This window comes from Stegostoma tigrinum, chromosome 38 (assembly GCF_030684315.1).
Source record: "Stegostoma tigrinum isolate sSteTig4 chromosome 38, sSteTig4.hap1, whole genome shotgun sequence".
NCBI classification, from domain to species: domain Eukaryota; kingdom Metazoa; phylum Chordata; class Chondrichthyes; order Orectolobiformes; family Stegostomatidae; genus Stegostoma; species Stegostoma tigrinum.
Genome location: NC_081391.1, coordinates 9122552 through 9141077, shown reverse-complemented (window position 1 = coordinate 9141077; position 18526 = coordinate 9122552). Strand labels below are relative to the sequence as shown.

General features: G+C 43.8%; 1 protein-coding gene across 1 annotated transcript; it reads left to right on the top strand.

Annotated features, from left to right (window-relative positions):
- The first annotated feature begins 1535 nt into the window (after positions 1–1535).
- On the top strand, positions 1536–17366 carry ankrd54 (ankyrin repeat domain 54). Its single transcript, XM_048520973.2, has 8 exons — positions 1536–2048; positions 7488–7535; positions 10383–10481; positions 10891–10962; positions 12951–12998; positions 14011–14135; positions 15244–15351; positions 16776–17366. Exons 1-8 carry the CDS (start codon positions 1724–1726, stop codon positions 16848–16850), a joined length of 900 nt encoding a protein of 299 aa, XP_048376930.1. The 5' UTR covers positions 1536–1723; the 3' UTR covers positions 16851–17366.
- The last annotated feature ends 1160 nt before the right edge of the window (positions 17367–18526 follow it).

Sequence of the window (18526 nt, the reverse complement as noted above, 5' to 3'; positions counted from 1 at the left end):
CAAAGACATCTAAGTCAGACTCCTGCTCGTTGACTACAGCGCTGCCTTCAACACCATTATCCCCACTGGACTGATCTCAAGACTGTGTGACCTTGGTCTCAGCTCTACCCTCTGCAACTGGATCCTCAGCTTTCTGACCCATAGACTGCAATCAGTGAGGACAGGTACCTGCACCACCTCCACAATAACACTCAACACTGTAGCCCCTCCAAAGATGTGTCCTCAGCCACCCCTCTACTGTACTCCCTATGCACCTACGACTGTTGCCAAATTCCAAACGATCGCCATCTACAAGTTCACTGATGACTCCACCATAGGGAGATGGATATCTCATAATGACAAGTCAAAATACACAAGGGATGACTTGGTGCAATGAAAACAATCTGTCTCTTAACGTCAGCAAAACTAAAGAACTGATCATTGACTTCACAAAGAAAGGAGAACATGTCCTCATCTACATCTACGAACTGAGGTTGTGAGAGGTGAAGAGCATCAAGTTCTTGGAGTGACAATAACTGATGACCCGTCCTGGACTTCCTACATAGATGCGACAGTCAAGAAGGCACAACAACACCTCATCTTCTTCAGGCGGCTCAGGAAATTTGGCATGTCCATAAGGTCCCGCACCAATTTCTACAGATGCACTATTGAAAGCATATTGCCCGGTTGCACAAAAGTCTGGTATGGCAACTGCTCTACCCAGGACAGTAAGAAGCTACAGAAGGTGATATGCACAACCCAGACTTTCACCAAAGCCAACCTTTCATCCATGGACACTATTTACGTGGCTCGCTGCCAACATTGTGCAGAACATTGGAGCTACTGTGAACTTGCTTTGCCATGCAGCTTAGGGGGAATGTTGATCAATACATTTTAAGAAGAGTTTAGATGAGCAGTTGAAAACCCATACCGTACAAGGCTATGGACTGTATGACGAAACATGGAGTGAGAATAGGGACAGATGCTAGATGATTCTCATCTCAACAACAGAAAACTGTTGAGACCAAAACCATGAAGGAGTTAGATATCATTATAGAATGCAGTACAGGTGCCCTTTTGGCCACCAGGTATTTTGGTGACAAAATTGTCCCAAATTCCCTTACCAGACTCATAACCTTGAATGTTATGACGCTCGAAGTGTTCATCAAGTACATTAGTTCTTAGGGCTAATGGGATATTTGGACAAAGCTGGTACACTGTATCGAATTGGACGATCAGCCAAGATAGGACTGAACGGTGGAGCGAGTTCCAAAGACCAAATGACTGACATGGGCATGATAGTCAGAAGGGCCTATTCCTCACTGTGAAAAAAAATTAAATCAATCTGCTCAGAGACGTTATTGCACACCACTACAGCAGATGTGACTTGAACCTAGACCCCTAACTCAAAGGGAAAGACATTACCCCTCAACTAACGAAACAGCAACGTCGCCATCAGGCGCTCAGCTTGGCCACCTATAGCAGTCAGAGGACCGCTTCCCTGCCCCGCCTGCCCCCTCAGGGCAACCTCATGTTCAGAATGGAAACGGAGTACGACGTCAGTGGGTCCCGGATGTCGATTGGTCCAAAACCGTGTCAATCGCCACGTCCTGGTCCAATCAGTGGACAGCATGGGGAGGTGGGCGGCCATCGGGATGAAGGCGACGGAGAGAAAATAAATAAAATAATTTAACGAGGGAAGACACCCGTCCGGAGGCCACCATGACGCGGTAGGGGACGAGCGATGAGCGCTTCCATGGCGGCCTCAGACGATGACACGGTGTCGGAGCGCTCGAGCTCCGAGGGCGAGTACCCGGTGTTCGAGCGCGGGGCTGCCGCCGCCGACACCTTCCGATTGGCCGCCCTTGACCCGGACTGCGGCCGGCACCGCCGCCTCGGAACCGGAGACCGTGCTGAAGGCCTCAGTTACCTGCACTTCATGTGGCAGGGGCAGGACGGGGAGCCCGGCGGCCGCCAGCAGGAGCTGACCGGGAAAATGGGCGTCAACCGCCTGAAGCGGCAGGTCAAGGTTCACCGCAAGGCTTGTCCTTTGGGCAAAGACATTCATGGTCAGTCTTTCCACTGAGATTGGGTGATAGGACCGGCATGAGATTAAGAGGCCTGACCAGGTTGGGATGGGAGATTATATTGGGTGGAATTGGTTGACCGGCTTGGGTTGGGAGACTGTATTGGGTGGACTTGGTTGACCAGCTTGGGTTGGGAGACTGTATTGGGTGGACTTGGTTGACCAGCTTGGGTTGGGAGACTGTATTGCGTGGACTTGGTTGACCAGCTTGGGTTGGGAGACTGTATTGCGTGGACTTGGTTGAGCAGCTTGGGTTGGGAGACTGTATTGGGTGGACTTGGTTGACCAGCTTGGGTTGGGAGACTGTATTGGGTGGACTTGGTTGACCAGCTTGGGTTGGGAGACTGTATTGGGTGGACTTGGTTGACCAGCTTGGGTTGGGAGACTGTATTGGGTGGACTTGGTTGACCAGCTTGGGTTGGGAGACTGTATTGGGTGGACTTGGTTGACCAGCTTGGGTTGGGAGACTGTATTGGGTGGACTTGGTTGACCAGCTTGGGTTGGGAGACTGTATTGGGTGGACTTGGTTGACCAGCTTGGGTTGGGAGACTGTATTGGGTGGACTTGGTTGACCAGCTTGGGTTGGGAGACTGTATTGGGTGGACTTGGTTGAGCAGCTTGGGTTGGGAGACTGTATTGGGTGGACTTGGTTGAGCAGCTTGGGTTGGGAGACTGTATTGGGTGGACTTGGTTGAGCAGCTTGGGTTGGGAGACTGTATTGGGTGGACTTGGTTGACCAGCTTGGGTTGGGAGATTGCTTTGGGTTCTGACACTTGATTCAATTATGTTGATTTGAGTTATGGTCAGGGAATATTGAATTGCCTTTGTTTAGGAGTAGGATTTGAATACGTTGACTGGATTTTTTTTGAAGGATGATCAGCCCTTCCTCTCATCCCGGCTGCCTTGACCTGACACAACCTTCCATCTTCTCTCCCACCTAGCTGCCCCCTCAACCTCACTGACCAATCCCCATCACTGCCTACCTGCACTCACCTATCACCATCTCACCTACCTTCCTTAGCCCCACCCTTCCTTTCTCTTCATTTCTGAACTCCCTCCTCTCCATTTCTGTAGAAGGATCCTGACCCGAAACGTCAACTTTCCTGCTCCTCTAATGCTGCCTGGCCTGCTGTGTACCTCTAGCTCCACACTGTGTTATCTCAGTTTATAATGTTCCCTGCTTCTTCTGTTGAAAGTTGGCTTTGGCCAATTGACAGCACTTGCATCTTGCAGTCAAGAGATTTGTGATCTTTTATGACCATGTGATCTATCTAGATTGTTGCTTTACTGCAATGCTAAAGGAACGCTGCACTTAGAGGTGCCATGTTAAGAATGAGATGTTAAATGTTGTTAGCTGTGTTGAATTTGTAAAAGCTCACATGGCAGTATTTTGAAGAGTAGTGGGAAGAATCTAGGATCTACAAGAAATGCATTGTGTTTGTTTTTATGTCCATCTTGGAGGACAGATAGGATCTTAAGATCCTATGTTATAGGAGTGGAAGTAAGGCCATTTGGCCCATCAAGTCCACTCTGCCATTTAAATCATGGCTGATGGACATTTCAACTCCACTTCCCTGCACTCTCCCCGTAGCCCTTGATTCCTTCTGAGATCAAGATCTCTGCCTCATCCAACCATCTTGGTTTAATGTATGAATGGAGCTCTTGGATGTGGGTGTCTTCTTGTAATTGATAGTGGCTGGTTGGTGTGAAAGGAATAGTCTTTGTGTTTAAGATGCAATTTTCCTGGCCTCAGGTCATGCTAAAGCATATTTCTACACAAAAGATCATTGGCAATTGCTGAATGTTCACTTAAAATATACCATTCTGCTTTTTCTTTTGTTTCCTATATTTCTGTTTGTTTCTAATAAATTGGTTCATGTTTTATCCTGTTCTGTGGTTAGCTATGTTGTTAATAGTTGTGGAAGTGTTGTGTATTTTAGTTTTGGAATGTAAATGTGATTTGCATTACTGTCTGCATGTAATTCTGCCTGAAGGAGAAATCTTTTCCTGCAGTGAACAGTAAGTATTGAGTATAGTGGGGCTTTCCAGGAGGTGGAAACCCCTGTCAGTAATTTTACAGTTATGTTGTGAATCCAGGCTTCTATCAATAGAGCTGCAACGCAAAAGCAACAGACTCCAGATCATCAGGACTAATGGGTGAGACAACAAGGTGTAGAGCTGGATGAACACAGCAGGCCGAGGAGCAGGAAGGCTGATGTTTCAGGTCGAGACCCTTCTTCAGAAATGGGGGAAGGGAAGGGGGATCTGGAAATAAATAGGGGGAGGTGGGGAGGCAGATTAAAGATGGATAAAGGAGAAGATAGATGCAGAAGAGACAGACAAGTCACAGATGGGGTTAGAGCCAATAAAGATGAGTGTAGATGGGGAGTTAGGGAGGGGATAGGTTGGTCCATTGAGGATGGACAGGTCAAGGAGGCAGGATGAGGTTAGTGGGTAGGAGATGGGGGTGAGGCTTGAGGCGGGGATGAGCTGGGCTGGTTTTGAAATGCAGATGGGGGAGGGGAGATTTTGAAGCTTGTGAAGCCCCCTCCCTGGCCCCCAACACCTCATTTTCACAATGGACGTCCAGTCCCTATACACCTGTATTCTCATGCAGATGGCCTCAAGGTCCTCCGCTTCTTCCTGTCCCGCAGGCCCGACCGGTCCCCCTCCACTGACACCCTCATCCGCCTAGCCGATCTCGTCCTCACCCTCAACAACTTCTCTTTCGATTCGTCCCACTTCCTACAGACAAAGGGGGTGGCCATGGGTACCTGCATGGGCCCAAGCTGTGCCTGCCTCTTTGTAGGTTACGTGGAACAGTCCCTCTTCCGCACCTACACCGGCTCCAAACCCCACCTCTTCCTCTGTTACATTGACTGTATTGGCGCTGCCTCTTGCTCCCCAGAGGAGCTCGAACAGTTCATCCACTTCACCTACACCTTCCACCCCAACCTCAAGTTCACCTGGGCCATCTCCAACACATCCCTCACCTTCCTGGACCCCTCAGTCTCCATCTCAGGTAACCAGCTAGAAACTGATATCCATTTCAAGCCCACCGACACCCACAGCTACCTAGAATACACCTCCTCCCACCCACCCTCCTACGAAAATTCCATCCCCTATTCCCAATTCCTCCGCCTCCACTGCATCTGCTCCCACGATGAGGCATTCCACTCCCGCACATCCCAGATGTCCAAGTTCTTCAAGGATCGCAACTTCCCCCCCGCAGTGGTCGAGAATGCCCTTGACCGTGTCTCCCGCATTTCCCGCAACACATCCCTCACACCCCGCCCCTGCCACAACCGCCCCAAGAGGATCCCCCTCGTTCTCACACACCACCCCACCAACCTCCGGATACAACGTATCATCCTCCGACACTTCCGCCATCTACAATCCGACCCCACCACCCAAGACATTTTTCCATCCCCACCCTTGTCTGCCTTCCGGAGAGACCACTCTCTCCGTGACTCCCTTGTTCGCTCCACACTGCCCTTCAAACCCACCACATCCGGCACCTTCCCCTGCAACCGCAGGAAGTGCTACACTTGTCCCCACACCTCCTCCCTCACCCCTATCCCAGGCCCCAAGATGACTTCCCATATTAAGCAGAGGTTCACCTGCACATCTGCCAGTGTGGTATACTGTATCCATTGTACGTGGTGTGGCTTCCTCTACATTGGGGAAACCAAGCGGAGGCTTGGGGACCGCTTTGCAGAACACCTCTGCTCGGTTCGCAATAAACAACTGCACCTCCCAGTTGTGAACCATTTTAACTCCATACTTTAGACGACATGCCCATCATGGGCCTCCTGCAGTGCCACAATGATGCCACCCGAAGGTTGCAGGAACAGCAACTCATATTCCGCTTGGGAACCCTGCTGCCCCATGGTATCAATGTGGACTTCACCAGCTTCAAAATCTCCCCTTCCCCCACTGCATCCCAAAGCCAGCCCAGTTTGTCCCCTCCCTCCACTGCATCATACAACCAGCTCAGCTCATCTCCCCCCCCCCCCCCCCACTGCATCCCAAAACCAGCCCAGCCTGTCTCTGCCTCTCTAACCTGTTCTTCCTCTCACCCATCCCTTCCTCCCACCTCAAGCCCCACCTCCATTTCCTACCTACCACCTCATCCCACCTCCTTGACTTGTGTCTCTTCCCTGGACTGACCTATCCCCTCCCTACCTTCCCACCTATACTCTCCTCTCCACCTATCATGTTTTCTCTCCATCTTCGGTCCACCTCCCCCTCTCTCCCTATTTATTCCAGAACACACTCCCCATCCTCCTCTCTGATGAAGGGTCTAGGCCCGAAATGTCAGCTTTTGTGCTCCTGAGATGCTGCTTGGCCTGCTGTGTTCATCCAGCTTCACACTTTATTATCTTGATATTCTTGGGCTGCAGGGTTCCCAAGCAAAATATAAGATGCTGTTCCTACAATCTCGGGTGGCATCATTGTGGCACTGCAGGATGGACATGTTGTCCAGGAGTGGGAGGGGTAGCTGAAATGGTTTGCGACTTGGAGGTGTACTTGTTTGTTGCGAACTGAGCGTAGGTGTTATGCAAAGCGGTCCCCAAACCTCAGCTTGGTTTTCCCGTTGTGGCCTCCTCTACATCGGAACAGTGGATACAGTACACCACTTTAGCAAATGTGCAGGTGAACATCTGCTTGATGTCGAAGGTCTTAGGGCCTGGGATGGGGGTGAGGGGGCAGTTGTAAGGGCAGGTGTGCACTTTCTGCAGTTGGAGGGAAAAGTGCCGGGGGTGGTGGGGCTAGAGGGGAGTGTGGAGCGGTTGAGGGAGTCAAGGAGAGAGTAGTCCCTCCGGAAAGCAGATAAGGGTGGGGAGGGAAAAGTGTCTTTGGTAGTGGGGTCAGATTGCAGACGGTGGAAGTGTTGGAGGATGATGCGTTGGATTTGTAGGTTGGTGGGGTGATATGTGAGGACGAGGGGGATTCTGTTTTGGCTGTTATTGTGGGTAGAGGGGGTGAGGGATGAGTTGCGGGAAATGAGAGACACGGTCGAGAGCGTTTTTGACCACTGTGGAGGGGAAGTTGCGGTCCTTGAAAAATGAGGATTTCTGGGAGTGGAATGCCTCATCTCAGGAGCAGATGCGGCAGAGGCGAAGGAATTGGGTATAGGGGATGGCCTTTTTTGTAGGAAGGTGGGTGAGAGGAGGTAGGCTTGAATTGGATATTGGTTTCCAGACGGAGACAGAGGTCCAGGAAGGAGAGAGACACTTGCTTTTGAAACCATTAGTGCAGTATTTATTGGCTGTGAATGATTTGACCAGTAACAGTTTGCATGGACCCATGGATAAATAAATAAGTGTAGTTCATATAGTTTTATCTGCTAGACCTGTTCATTAACTTTGCCTGTTCTTTGGAAATTTATTTTTACAATTAATTCTACTTTATTTTGCAGCTCAGAAGCGTTTGCGAGAGGCTGCAAATGCCAATGAAGTTGAGATTGGTAAGTTTAAGTTCGCATTCTGGTGTGTCTTAATATAGAATGGATTCTTTGCTTGTATTTTGGACGCCCAGTTGTGTCTACTGATTTGAAAGGGAATTAAACTTGTTTTGTTCAATAATTGTACTGGAAATAATGAGTCCTTTTGTCCTGGTTATGTACATTTTTTTTTCTGTACACCTACTTTCCAATTTCATTCTTGCCGATTTTTCTTTCCTTTTACCTCAGTGACTTATAAGAAAGATTCAGCTGCTGGTGCCCTTAGTCATTTTCTGGTCTTCACTTCCTCCAGTGCAATAGATGTAAGATCTGTACTTGATTTTGCTACTAAACCTCTGTTGGTTTTGCAACTTTGCATCCCCTGAGGTTTGTGAATACTTCTATCGTTGTCCCACCTTTAAGAATCAAGGGATATGGGGAATGTAATGCTTCTGGGCCTTTCTCAGTGCTTGAGATTGTGTTCCTTATGATTCAGCTGAAGTGAGTGTTTAAGGTGTTGAAATGATCGAGGTGGGTATAGTGGGCAGTGAAGCTTTGGCTTCATTGAATCAGCAAAAGTTGGATGCCTGACGGTAAGTACTAATTCTAGTTGATTTCACCTACAGTCAGTTCTGACATAACGTGTGTTTCTTCCATGCAAATTGGCTTGAACACAATTGAACAATTCAGACCGCTACTTTTAGCATGCGAACTTTCCTTACCCTTATTGGCTATAAGGTGATTCGGGCCCTTTTTTGTCCTTATAATGCGAGATCAACAAGAATGGATTATATTTGCATTATATGAGAACGGACTGTATTCATAATTGCATTAGCTATATTCAGATCATCTTTCTAAAATTTACACTGCATTAATTTACTCTATACTCAAATACTGAACCCCCTTTTCAAAACTCTTCTTCAGCGCCTGCCTGCAAAAAGTGTATCTGTGCTGATAACACAACTCTACCTCTTAAGCCCCTTTCTTTGAACCTCTCTGTTCTGCAAACTTCTAGTCCATTGTAACAATTGTGATATTTGTAAGATATCATATTTTAGGACCGTCTTTGAGGTGAAGCAGGTGATGTGACCTCTTTTGAAACCTGCCTGACAGAAATATTGAGTGGTCTGATTATTAGAGATAAAAAGAAGGCCAGACTGTGTTTTGTTGAGAAGAAGATGCATGACTTTTACGTTTGGAGGCAGTGGCAGCAGCCTGTGTGGTTACACTGAGTCTGTAAAGTCTCAGAAAAATGTTGAAAATGTTGGGGTTGTAAACAGTTATATTGTAAAGTGTCCATTTAGGCCAAAGGTAAGTGGGGTTTCAAGCATAGCTAATCGGCTTCTACCTGGATACAAGGCCCACGTAATTCACATTGCTTTCAAGATGTGCTTTGGGAGGAAGGGATTTCTAAGGTATCCCTGGAAACTCTCAATATATCATTGATTTGCCGTGATCTGGGTGAGAGGGAGAGTGAGAGGGCGAGACCAGATGGTGAGCAAAATGTTCGTGGCAGAGAAATACCAATGAGGGTCTTGGATTGAAAAGACCAAATTTGTGAGAAGTAAAATGGGGCTGGAAGATAGCCTAGCATGTGCTAGAGGTTGAATCTCCAGGCGTAACAGACTTATGAAATGCAGTTTTGAGATTTAAAAGTTACTAGGCTGAGAAAGGCAAAAACAGAATTATACATTCAGTAGCTAGGAATCATCTTGGACTGATTCTAGGAGAATTGAATATCAACTTAAAAGGGTAGTGTAAAATTTATTGTGTGAAGTTCTTTTTTTTTTGCTTGGCTGTGTTAAAACTGAAATGGGGGAAGTTCGGTCCTATGACTAAATTAAGTTGCTTACAAAGATTTATGTTTAGTCAGTGGTGCATTAACTCTTTTGTTACAATGAAAGTCCTAAAATGTGAAATCATCCTTTTAGCTATTACTAGAATTCAGATTTTTGTTTTCAAAAAAAGTGGTCTTTCTGGAGACTGTAACACTTTAGATGAGCATAAACGCTAGAAAAACTTGAATTCATTGTATTTGGATGCCATCACAAACTTTCTACCTTGCCATCAAGCCCATCTGCTTTCCCAGATTGAATGAAGCTGGCTATTCACATCCTTGGAGTGCTACACTAAGTTGCATGCTCTCCATCAAAACTTTAATCTCCTTAACACTTGCCACCCCTGCCTCAGCCCAACTGCTGCTGAAACCCATATTCAGTTCATTTCATCTGCAGACTCAAATTTCAGTGATCACCTGCCTTGTGTCTGATCTTGTAATCCAGTTTTATTGTAGAACTCCCACAGTACTTCCTTGAAGTGTCAACCTGGAGTACGTGCTCAAAATGTCAAGTGGAGCTTCAAACCATGACCTCCTTGTTTAGAAGGAAGACTGTGATCAAACAAGCTAAACACTAGAACTCATAGTTTAAACTATGTTCTAACAGACACATACTTGAATATTTTCAATGAAATGTTATCATGGCATGCTTCTTGGTCAGATTGGTGTTTGTTGGTGTGGATTTAACACCATTTGACTTGCACGTGGCAAGGGTTACTATTTATCTGATGTTGCACTTTCTCCATAGGGGCATGCAGCAGGTGTTGAAGCCAAGAGAGTTGCGAATGCAGATTGAGAGTCGAGGTTGATTTGATATTAAAATAAGTGTTGACATCCTTAGTTTTATTTGCTGAATAAGATTTCCTTCACACAAGGTAGCTCTTGAGCTTCAAGCTGATGGAGCTTTTACGGCCTTGCTGACTGGCTGCAGCCTTAAAATACAAGGATGGGGATTGTAGGAGTTTGAAATGAGTTTGGCATGGATTATACCTAGTCTGATCTTGGTAACAGGCAAACATTATTGTTTTATTTAGTGAGTCAACTGCTTGAGGGTGGCACTGAACCATGTGTAGCTGATGACAAAGGCAGAACTGCCCTTCACTTCGCTTCTTGTAATGGAAATAGTTCAATCGGTGAGTAGAGTGAAATACCCATTTCTTAGTTAAGTATATATTTACTCTTGACACTTCCTCTACCTCCCCAACCCACTCTGTTCTAATCTTTATGCTTGGCTGTTCTACCCTTCTGTTTTCACATTGGTCCATCAGTTACAGGAGCAGATGATTGTCAGTTTGCACACCCAATTGTATAAAAGCTGTTATGTAATACACCTAGGGATGTGTGCAGTTTTAGAAAATAAAACTAGCTGAATTTCTTAATTATTTGTTGATATCAGATGCTGCCAGCAATTAACCAGATATGAGTGGGGTATGTGGTATGTTGATCTAATGAGGATTCATTATTTGTTTTAGGTTAGAAGCCTCTGGTTTTTTTTTAAAAAATGGTGAAACATAACCACCTGGCTTTTTCTTCTCACTGTAGTGCAGTTGTTGTTGGATCATGGAGCAGACCCTAACCAAAGGGATGGACTGGGAAACACGCCTCTGCATCTGGGTATGGTAACAATGAGGAATGTTAATGTTTCTGAAACTGGTAATAAGCTTGTGTTCTGAGTATCTAGGGAGTCATTGCTACAGCATGCATTGCTCAGGAGCTCCTGTTACTGTGTTTTCTATTCCCAATTGCTATTTTCTTACCTTTTTAAAAAAAGGCATTTAGTTATTTTTAAGACGGAATCTGTCGAAAACATAGATTTTAGATATGCTTGAATATGGCTGGTTTCCAAAACAGGGTTGCAGTCCTTGGCATGCTCCCAGGTTTATGGAACTTTGAGGCTTTCTGTTCAATGAAATATCCATTCTAATGCTGTCTGGCTTTGTCTGCACTGGACACGTAACCTTGTGTCTTTTCAGCCTGTCAATTATCTATCCTTAAATATTATTTTCACTTGCCAGTTTGATCAGTGAGTAAATGTGGCATGTGGGATACCATCATGTCAGTAGTAGTAATCCAGAGAGTGAACATTTGAATTGCTGACTTTTTGATAGTTTGGGAATATCATTTTGGTTATAAATTTAAAAGGCCTGGTATCAGTAGTATTGGATTATTAATTTAATTGCTTGACCAGAACACTAAAGTACTCTTAATACAGATTCTTTGGCCATTGAAACTGTTCTTTGTAATTACAGTCCCGATACCAATATGCTTGCTCCTTGATTGATCTCCGAAATTGCCTGGCAAATTACTCAGTTGCACCAAAGCCACTACAAAATGGAATATATTACTTAGCTGTGACTGAGGTTTTAAATCAGGATATGCCCACTGCACTCCTAGCCGAAAGGGAAGAGGAGGCTCCTTGACCGTGGACCCCAACAAGAGAATGCACAGAGCAAGACTGAAACTTTTGCAGCTACCTTCAGATAGAATTAGTTGATCAGTCCTGGTCTTGTCCTCGTATCTTTGCCCAATCACAAATGCTAGCCTTCAGCTAGTTAACGTCACTTCCAGTGACATTTAGAAATGGCTTGACACACTGAACAGAAACACTTATAAAGTCATGGGTGTAGGTAGGGTTAATGCTAGCTGTCTTTTCCTTAAGATGGGGGATTTTGAGACTGGGAGCTGTATTTTTAAGGTGAGAGGAGAGAGATTCAAAAAAGATGAGGGGCAAATTTTTTAGACATAATGGGAACTGCAGATGCTGGAGAATCTGAGATAACAAAGTGTGGAGCTGGATGAACACAGCAGGCCAAGCAGCATCTTAGGAGCAAAAAAGCTGACTTTTTGGACCTGGACTCTTAATCAGAAACAGGGCGAATATTTTTACACCGGTTGGTTCGAGTCCGAATGAACTTCCTGAGGAAGTGGTGGATGTAGGCACAGTTACAATGTTTTAAAAAGAACACTTGGATAAGTACAATAATAGGAAAGGTTTGGAACAATATGGACAAGGAGCAGGCAGGTAGGACTAATTTAGTTTGGGATATAGAGTCACAATGGGAAGTAGGATCACCTTGGAAAATAGTTTGGGAAGAACAGATCTAGAAAATCACCAAGCTCTGCCAATCTCTGGGAACTCTCTTACCTCCACATCACACATTATCTTGATGAACATATATTGCTATTTCCTCAAATGCTTTTTTGGAATTTTGCACCAAAGAACAGAGAGTACCTAATCACATGGGCTTGACTATTTCAAGAATAGATTCATCACCCTCTCCTTTGGGATGAGCTTGAATGTCAGCCTTGACAGCACCACTTACATCCCTGAAATGACTCTTAACATAGTGATACTAAGACATTGTTAATAATTTCCATCCCCTACTGAATGCTGAGTTACAAAGGTGTGAATTAGGAGCAGGAGTAGGATGTCTAGCCTTTTGAGCCTGCCCTGACATCCAATAAGAGTTGACTGAAACAGATTTTTTTTCTGGTGGTGTGGTTTGATGATAGCATTTGTGCATTAGGGAGTTCCTGGTTCTTTCATCTCTACTGTAAACATAAATGTCATAAAGCAGCTGAATCTTTCTTTTTTTTTCTAGCTGCCTGCACAAACCATGTACCTGTGATCACTACACTCTTAAGAGGAGGTGAGTATTTACTACTTTAAATAAAAGCTCATAATTTAACATTGTTACTATAGCATATTATCATCAGAGGTTACTAAATGGAGTTGCAAATTGTTTTGATTCAGAGACCTGATTTTTCATGAATGAGCTATTCCATTTGCAAATTTGTCTTTCCATACCATAACATTCTTGATTAAATGGTTATTTGGCTAATGCTGTTCGTACAGCACCATCCATTCTAGCATGTTGGGCTGAATGGCCTCTTGTGTCTGGCTGCACACTACTCCCATAATTAAGGCCAGTCAAATGTTGCTATCTCGGGCTTGGTTGGGGGGGTGCGGTGGGGAGTAATTCCCTTTAAGATGATTTTTGAGTCTAAAGATTGGGGAACAGTGGACATTGTCATTATCTCCAAAGACCAGAACATTCATTGGCTATTTTGGAGTGCACATGTGTGACTGAGACTTGTGGTGGGACAGAGACCTGATTGCACAGTTTTAAATTTGGAGCTATTGGAGAAGTCTCCTTTTGAACTTTGATCAAGGACTTTAGAGAATTTCTGTGCCCTGAAGATTCAGCCCAACGAAAATGTACGAACCATGTTTTATTTACATTGTATTTATCTATATGTTTGCCTTTTCTGTCATTCTTTTAATTTTCCCTTAGCCAGTAGTTAAATATTTATAGGTAACTTTTGTGCCACTTGCTGATGAGAAGGAAGTGCCCCGGTCATGTTCTTCCCCCTCAAAATTTCTTCATCCCAGTTGAAGTAACATACATCTCGTAGTAAAAATACTGGAGCTAGTGAAGAGTCCAACATCCTTGTAGGTCAAGGACTGCTGATCTAAATGTTTAGGTTTATATCATCTGGAGAATACTATTTTACCAACTTTTTCACTATTGTACTCTCTTTTTGTGGTAGTGTTCTGTAAGGGTTCAAGAAAATATATACCATAGAGAAACAGCAGTTCAGCGATTCTCAGCTTGTCTAGACTACAAGGCTAACTGGAAACTTCCTGTTTGTTCCTCTCAGGTGCCAGAGTGGATGCCCTGGATCGAGCAGGAAGGACTCCACTCCACCTCGCCCGCTCTAAACTGAACATCCTGCAAGATGGTCATTCACGAAGCCTGGAGGCCCTCCGGGTAGAGGTGAAACAGGTGAGGCACGAAATGAGGGCAGGGGGCTTTCAATAACCAGAAGATATCTGCTCCTAGTTAAGCTGTCAATTTGTTATTGATTTCCATGTGTACCTTTGCTTTCTTTCAGTTGATCTTCTATAGTATTGCACTTCGGGTGTCAAACCAATTATATTTTAATGATATATAGTCATGACCACACCTTTTTTTGTCTCATACTACAAAACTTGAATTAGTTCCCGTTTATCAGTACCTTTTTGATTGCTCCTCTCTTTATCTTGCTCCCTCTATCTTGTGTACCTACCTCCTTGTTCATCTTCATCCTCACTTGACGAACCACCATCCACGAACTCTCCTTCAGCCCATCTGCCACTGACCTGTTTCTCCTAACCTTTTTTTGTTCTGTCTCCACCATATTCCTTTGGATTCTTTCACTCTCTTTCATTCCTCACATCCGTTCCCAAGCGGCATTCTTGCAACTTTTTTTTGCAAACATCTCCACCTTTCTGTTTATTTGTAATCTTTCTCTTTCTCCCTCTCCCATCTTGTGCTGATATTTGGGTGTGTGTGTGTCTCTCTGTCTGTCTGTCCTCTGTTTACCCCCAAGTTTCTTGTCTCTGTCTCTTCCCACACCTGTGTGCATCTCTCTTATTTAAATTGTCTTCCCTGCATGCTTTTGTTCTTCATGAACACCTCTTATTCTTTCACTCTCATTTCCTACCCGTCTAGGTCACTGACTGAGGTAGCATGACAACTGAGCCCTGGCCTGTTATGATTCAGATGATATTGCAACTGGACAAATCAGATCCCAGACTGAAATCTGGCTTGGTAGATCATATTTTTGCTTTTTCTTGAACATGTCTTTCACTGAAACACAGGTGGCGTATTTGGTTTTTAACAATAAGACTGGTTTACTGCGCAAAAAAAAGTTAAAATAAAACAAGCCAAACTATCTGCATGTTTCAAACACCCAGCAAAACAAAATCTCATCTACTACCCAATACCATCACTTTTACTTTTATCTTAACCATAACTGGGTGACCACTTTAATCTTGTATCCTCTTGATAGCCACGGTCACTTTTTGCCTTTAGAACATCCTGAATCTAACTATCCATATTTATTTATCAGATCATTCAGATGCTGCGTGAATATTTGGAAAGGCTAGGTAACCATCAAGAGACTGAGCAGCTGGATGATCTTTGTACAAAACTCCAGATGACCAGCACAAAAGAACAGGTGGGACCCAGAAACAGGAAGTAATTTTTTTTCTTTTTAAAGTAGGAACCTATGAGTAAAGGCAGTCTGACTGAACAAGTGGATTTTGTTTTTCGTTCAGAAAATTGCGCAGGCCCAGTTTCCGAAGTACAATGATTTGATGTATGTCAAAGAGGGAGAAATGAGGTTGTATTGTGTGTCCTTTACTGGCCAAGCTTCTGATTGTAGTTCTTAGAAGATAAGCTCAGTTGCTTTAATTCATCATTTTTTTTTAATGTGGGGGCTTCAAACTGGGCCTTGAGATGATAGTAGTGAGCCGCTTTCTTGAACCACCACAGTCTAGGTCAATCCTCATTCTTGTTAGGTATATAGTTCCCTGATTGTAATACAGTCTATAAGTTGAAAGTTACTTTTGGTTCTCACCTCCCATATTGTGCCCTCGTTGTTTTGAATTTGAATCACCAGAAAATTTTTAAATGGAAGGAGTTAGAAGTGGTGTAATTTCTGCCATTCCTGTGTTCTCATTCAGTTGTATTATGTTCCAAGGTGAGTGGGCCCAGAGCAGTGTTCATAATATGTTCTAGTTTCAGCATAGCAATCTGGCTGTCTCCTAGGCCCTATATCCACAGAATAACTTCCTGGTTGTGACAACTGCTTCAACATTGATTAAAAAAATTGAATTGGAGTCTTTGCTGGTCCTCCTTGCTCATTACAATACTTGGCAATTTACCTACTCACTGTGATGTTTGAAGATTTGAATCTTGACTATTTAAATCTCTGCATTAATGTAAAGAAGGGGTAACCTGAATTGAGAATCCTCAGTGAGTGAGTTGTAATGTGAAATACTAACATGAGAGAGATCATGTGTCTCCAATTTAAGAATTAGATCGGAGAATTTTTTTTCTGAAGATTTGAATCTTTGGAGCTCTACTTCAGAGCAATGGAAGTGTGGTTATTGAATACTTTAGCTCGTACTCGAGTAAGATTAGGGATTGCTGGAATGTGGGGTTGAGGCTACAATAAGTTGATCATAATTTTGAATGGTAGAGCAGTCTAAAGGGGCCGGATAGTCCACTCCTCCTAATCACATTTGTTTGCACATCGGTGAAAATAACGCTGACCATCATCTTTGGTTTCTCTACAGTAAACATGAAAAGTTGCTGATCTGTCAGATTTCACTGCACTCAGCCAACAAATACACAAGTATTTGTGACTGCTGACTGCAGACCTCTATTTGATGCTCCAGAAATTTACCTAAAAACAAATAGCCCACTGTATGAGCCCATTGGAACAAATGTAAAACTATATACAAATGGAGAGGCAATGTAGAATTCACTTTCAAAAACTTCCACCTTATTTTTGTATTTTGGAGTTTACTGGCTTTATTTGTGAGATTCTTTAGTTAATTTGCTTTGATCTAACAGACCTTCTTGCTGTCTTCACAGGTTGATGAAGTTGCTGACCTGCTCTCAAGCTTCACTACACTCAGCCTACAAATACACAACTTGGGTACAAGGTAGCTGAATACAGTCCTTCCACTGCCATTGGTGCGATTCTACAGGCACTGATGTAAAAATAAATATGTAAAAGCAGGTGAAAGCCAGTGTAGAAATCAGTTTTCTTTCTAGACCTGTGTTTGTGACCTTTGGTTTTAGCAACATAATTCTCACTTTTAAATACAGTAGAAATGTTGATAAAATCTTTATCGAAGCAAGCATTGAACCTGAGCTCTAAGATAATGAATGTTAGCTCTGGTAGAAATTTATTAACCTAAAATGTAGTGTAATAATGTGGACTGGTCTGATTTACAAGCATGTCACCTTCATGGTGAAAGCTTTTATGATGACTGTTGACAGATATTAAAGCAGAAATTAATTGTTTCCAAGTACTCTTACTTCAGGTGACAATGGTTTGATTAACAAACCAACAATTTGAAATTCACTGTCAGAATCTGTTTATAATGTGCAGTTATTGGTGACAGTAAATATGTATTAAATGTAAAGTTTCAGTGAATAAAGTTTAAACTGAGCAATGTAGTTTGTTTATAGTGAAATTGGTTGTAACAGATCCTTTGGTCTGTAACTTTCCTTTCAAAAAGAGCTGATGTGTAAAAGAGCACAGAGTGCACAACACAGGAACAGGCCCTTTAGTCCATGATGTTGTGCCAACCATGAAACCAAATTAAACTAATCCTTTCTGCCAGCCTGTGGTCCATGACCTTCCATTCCTTGGAAATTCATGTGCTTATCTAAAAATTGCCTAAAACACCCCTGCCTGTCACCACCCCAGTGGCACATTGTACCACACTGTAAAAGAAAAACTTGCCTTTCATGTCTCCTTTGAACTTTCCTTCTCTCCCCCCCCCCCCCCCCCCCCCCCCCAAAGTATTAGACATTGCAACTGTGGGGGGAGAAGAAGATAGGGTCAATCCATTAATCTCATCATTTCATAGACTTCTATCAAGTCCTCCCTTAGCCCCCACTGCTCGAGAAAACCGCCTGAGTTTTTCTCGTCTCCTTGAAGCTCATACCCTCTAATCCAGGCAGCATCCCAATAAGCCTCTTCTACACCCTCTCCAAAGCTTTCACATCCTTCTTGTAATGTGACAACCAGAATTGAACACTCTACTCCAAAGTGTGTCATGTACAGCAGCAACGTGACATGCTGATTCTTGGATTCAATTCCACAACCAACAACGGTAAGCGTGCAGTATGCTTCTTTCTTTTTTTAACCATGCTATCTACCTGAGTGGCCATTTTCAGGGAGCTATAGATTTAAACCTCAAGATCCCTCTGTATATCAATGCTATTCAGGGTCCTGTCACTAACTGTGTATATTTTTCCTTTACATTTCATCTCCCAAAGTGTAGCATCTCATACCTTACCTGGATTAAACTGCATCTGCCATTTCTCCATCCCTATCTGCAACTGATCTATATTCTGCTGTATCACACGATCCACAAATTCATTGATCTTTTATACAGTCTGCAAACTCATGTTTTCATCCAAGTCATTTATACATAAATAGCAGAGGTCTCAGTGTGGATCCCTCTGGAATACCAATGGTCATGGACCTTCAACCAGAAAAAAAAACCTTTCTGCCACTGTCTTTTGTGGGCAAGCCAATTCTGAATCCACACATCCAAGTGACTGTGGAGCCCATGTATCTTAATCTCAATCTTCTGGATGAGTTTACA

What these genes read in the sequence shown, in the direction of transcription:
- ankrd54 (XM_048520973.2), top strand. Translation starts at nt 1,724, where the DNA reads ATGAGCGCTTCCATGGCGGCCTCAGACGATGACACGGTGTCGGAGCGC. An exon ending in TTTGGGCAAAGACATTCATG is followed by an intron (nt 2,049 to 7,487) that starts GTCAGTCTTTCC and finishes TTTATTTTGCAG; the next exon opens with CTCAGAAGCGTTTGCGAGAG. An exon ending in TAATGGAAATAGTTCAATCG is followed by an intron (nt 10,482 to 10,890) that starts GTGAGTAGAGTG and finishes TTCTCACTGTAG; the next exon opens with TGCAGTTGTTGTTGGATCAT.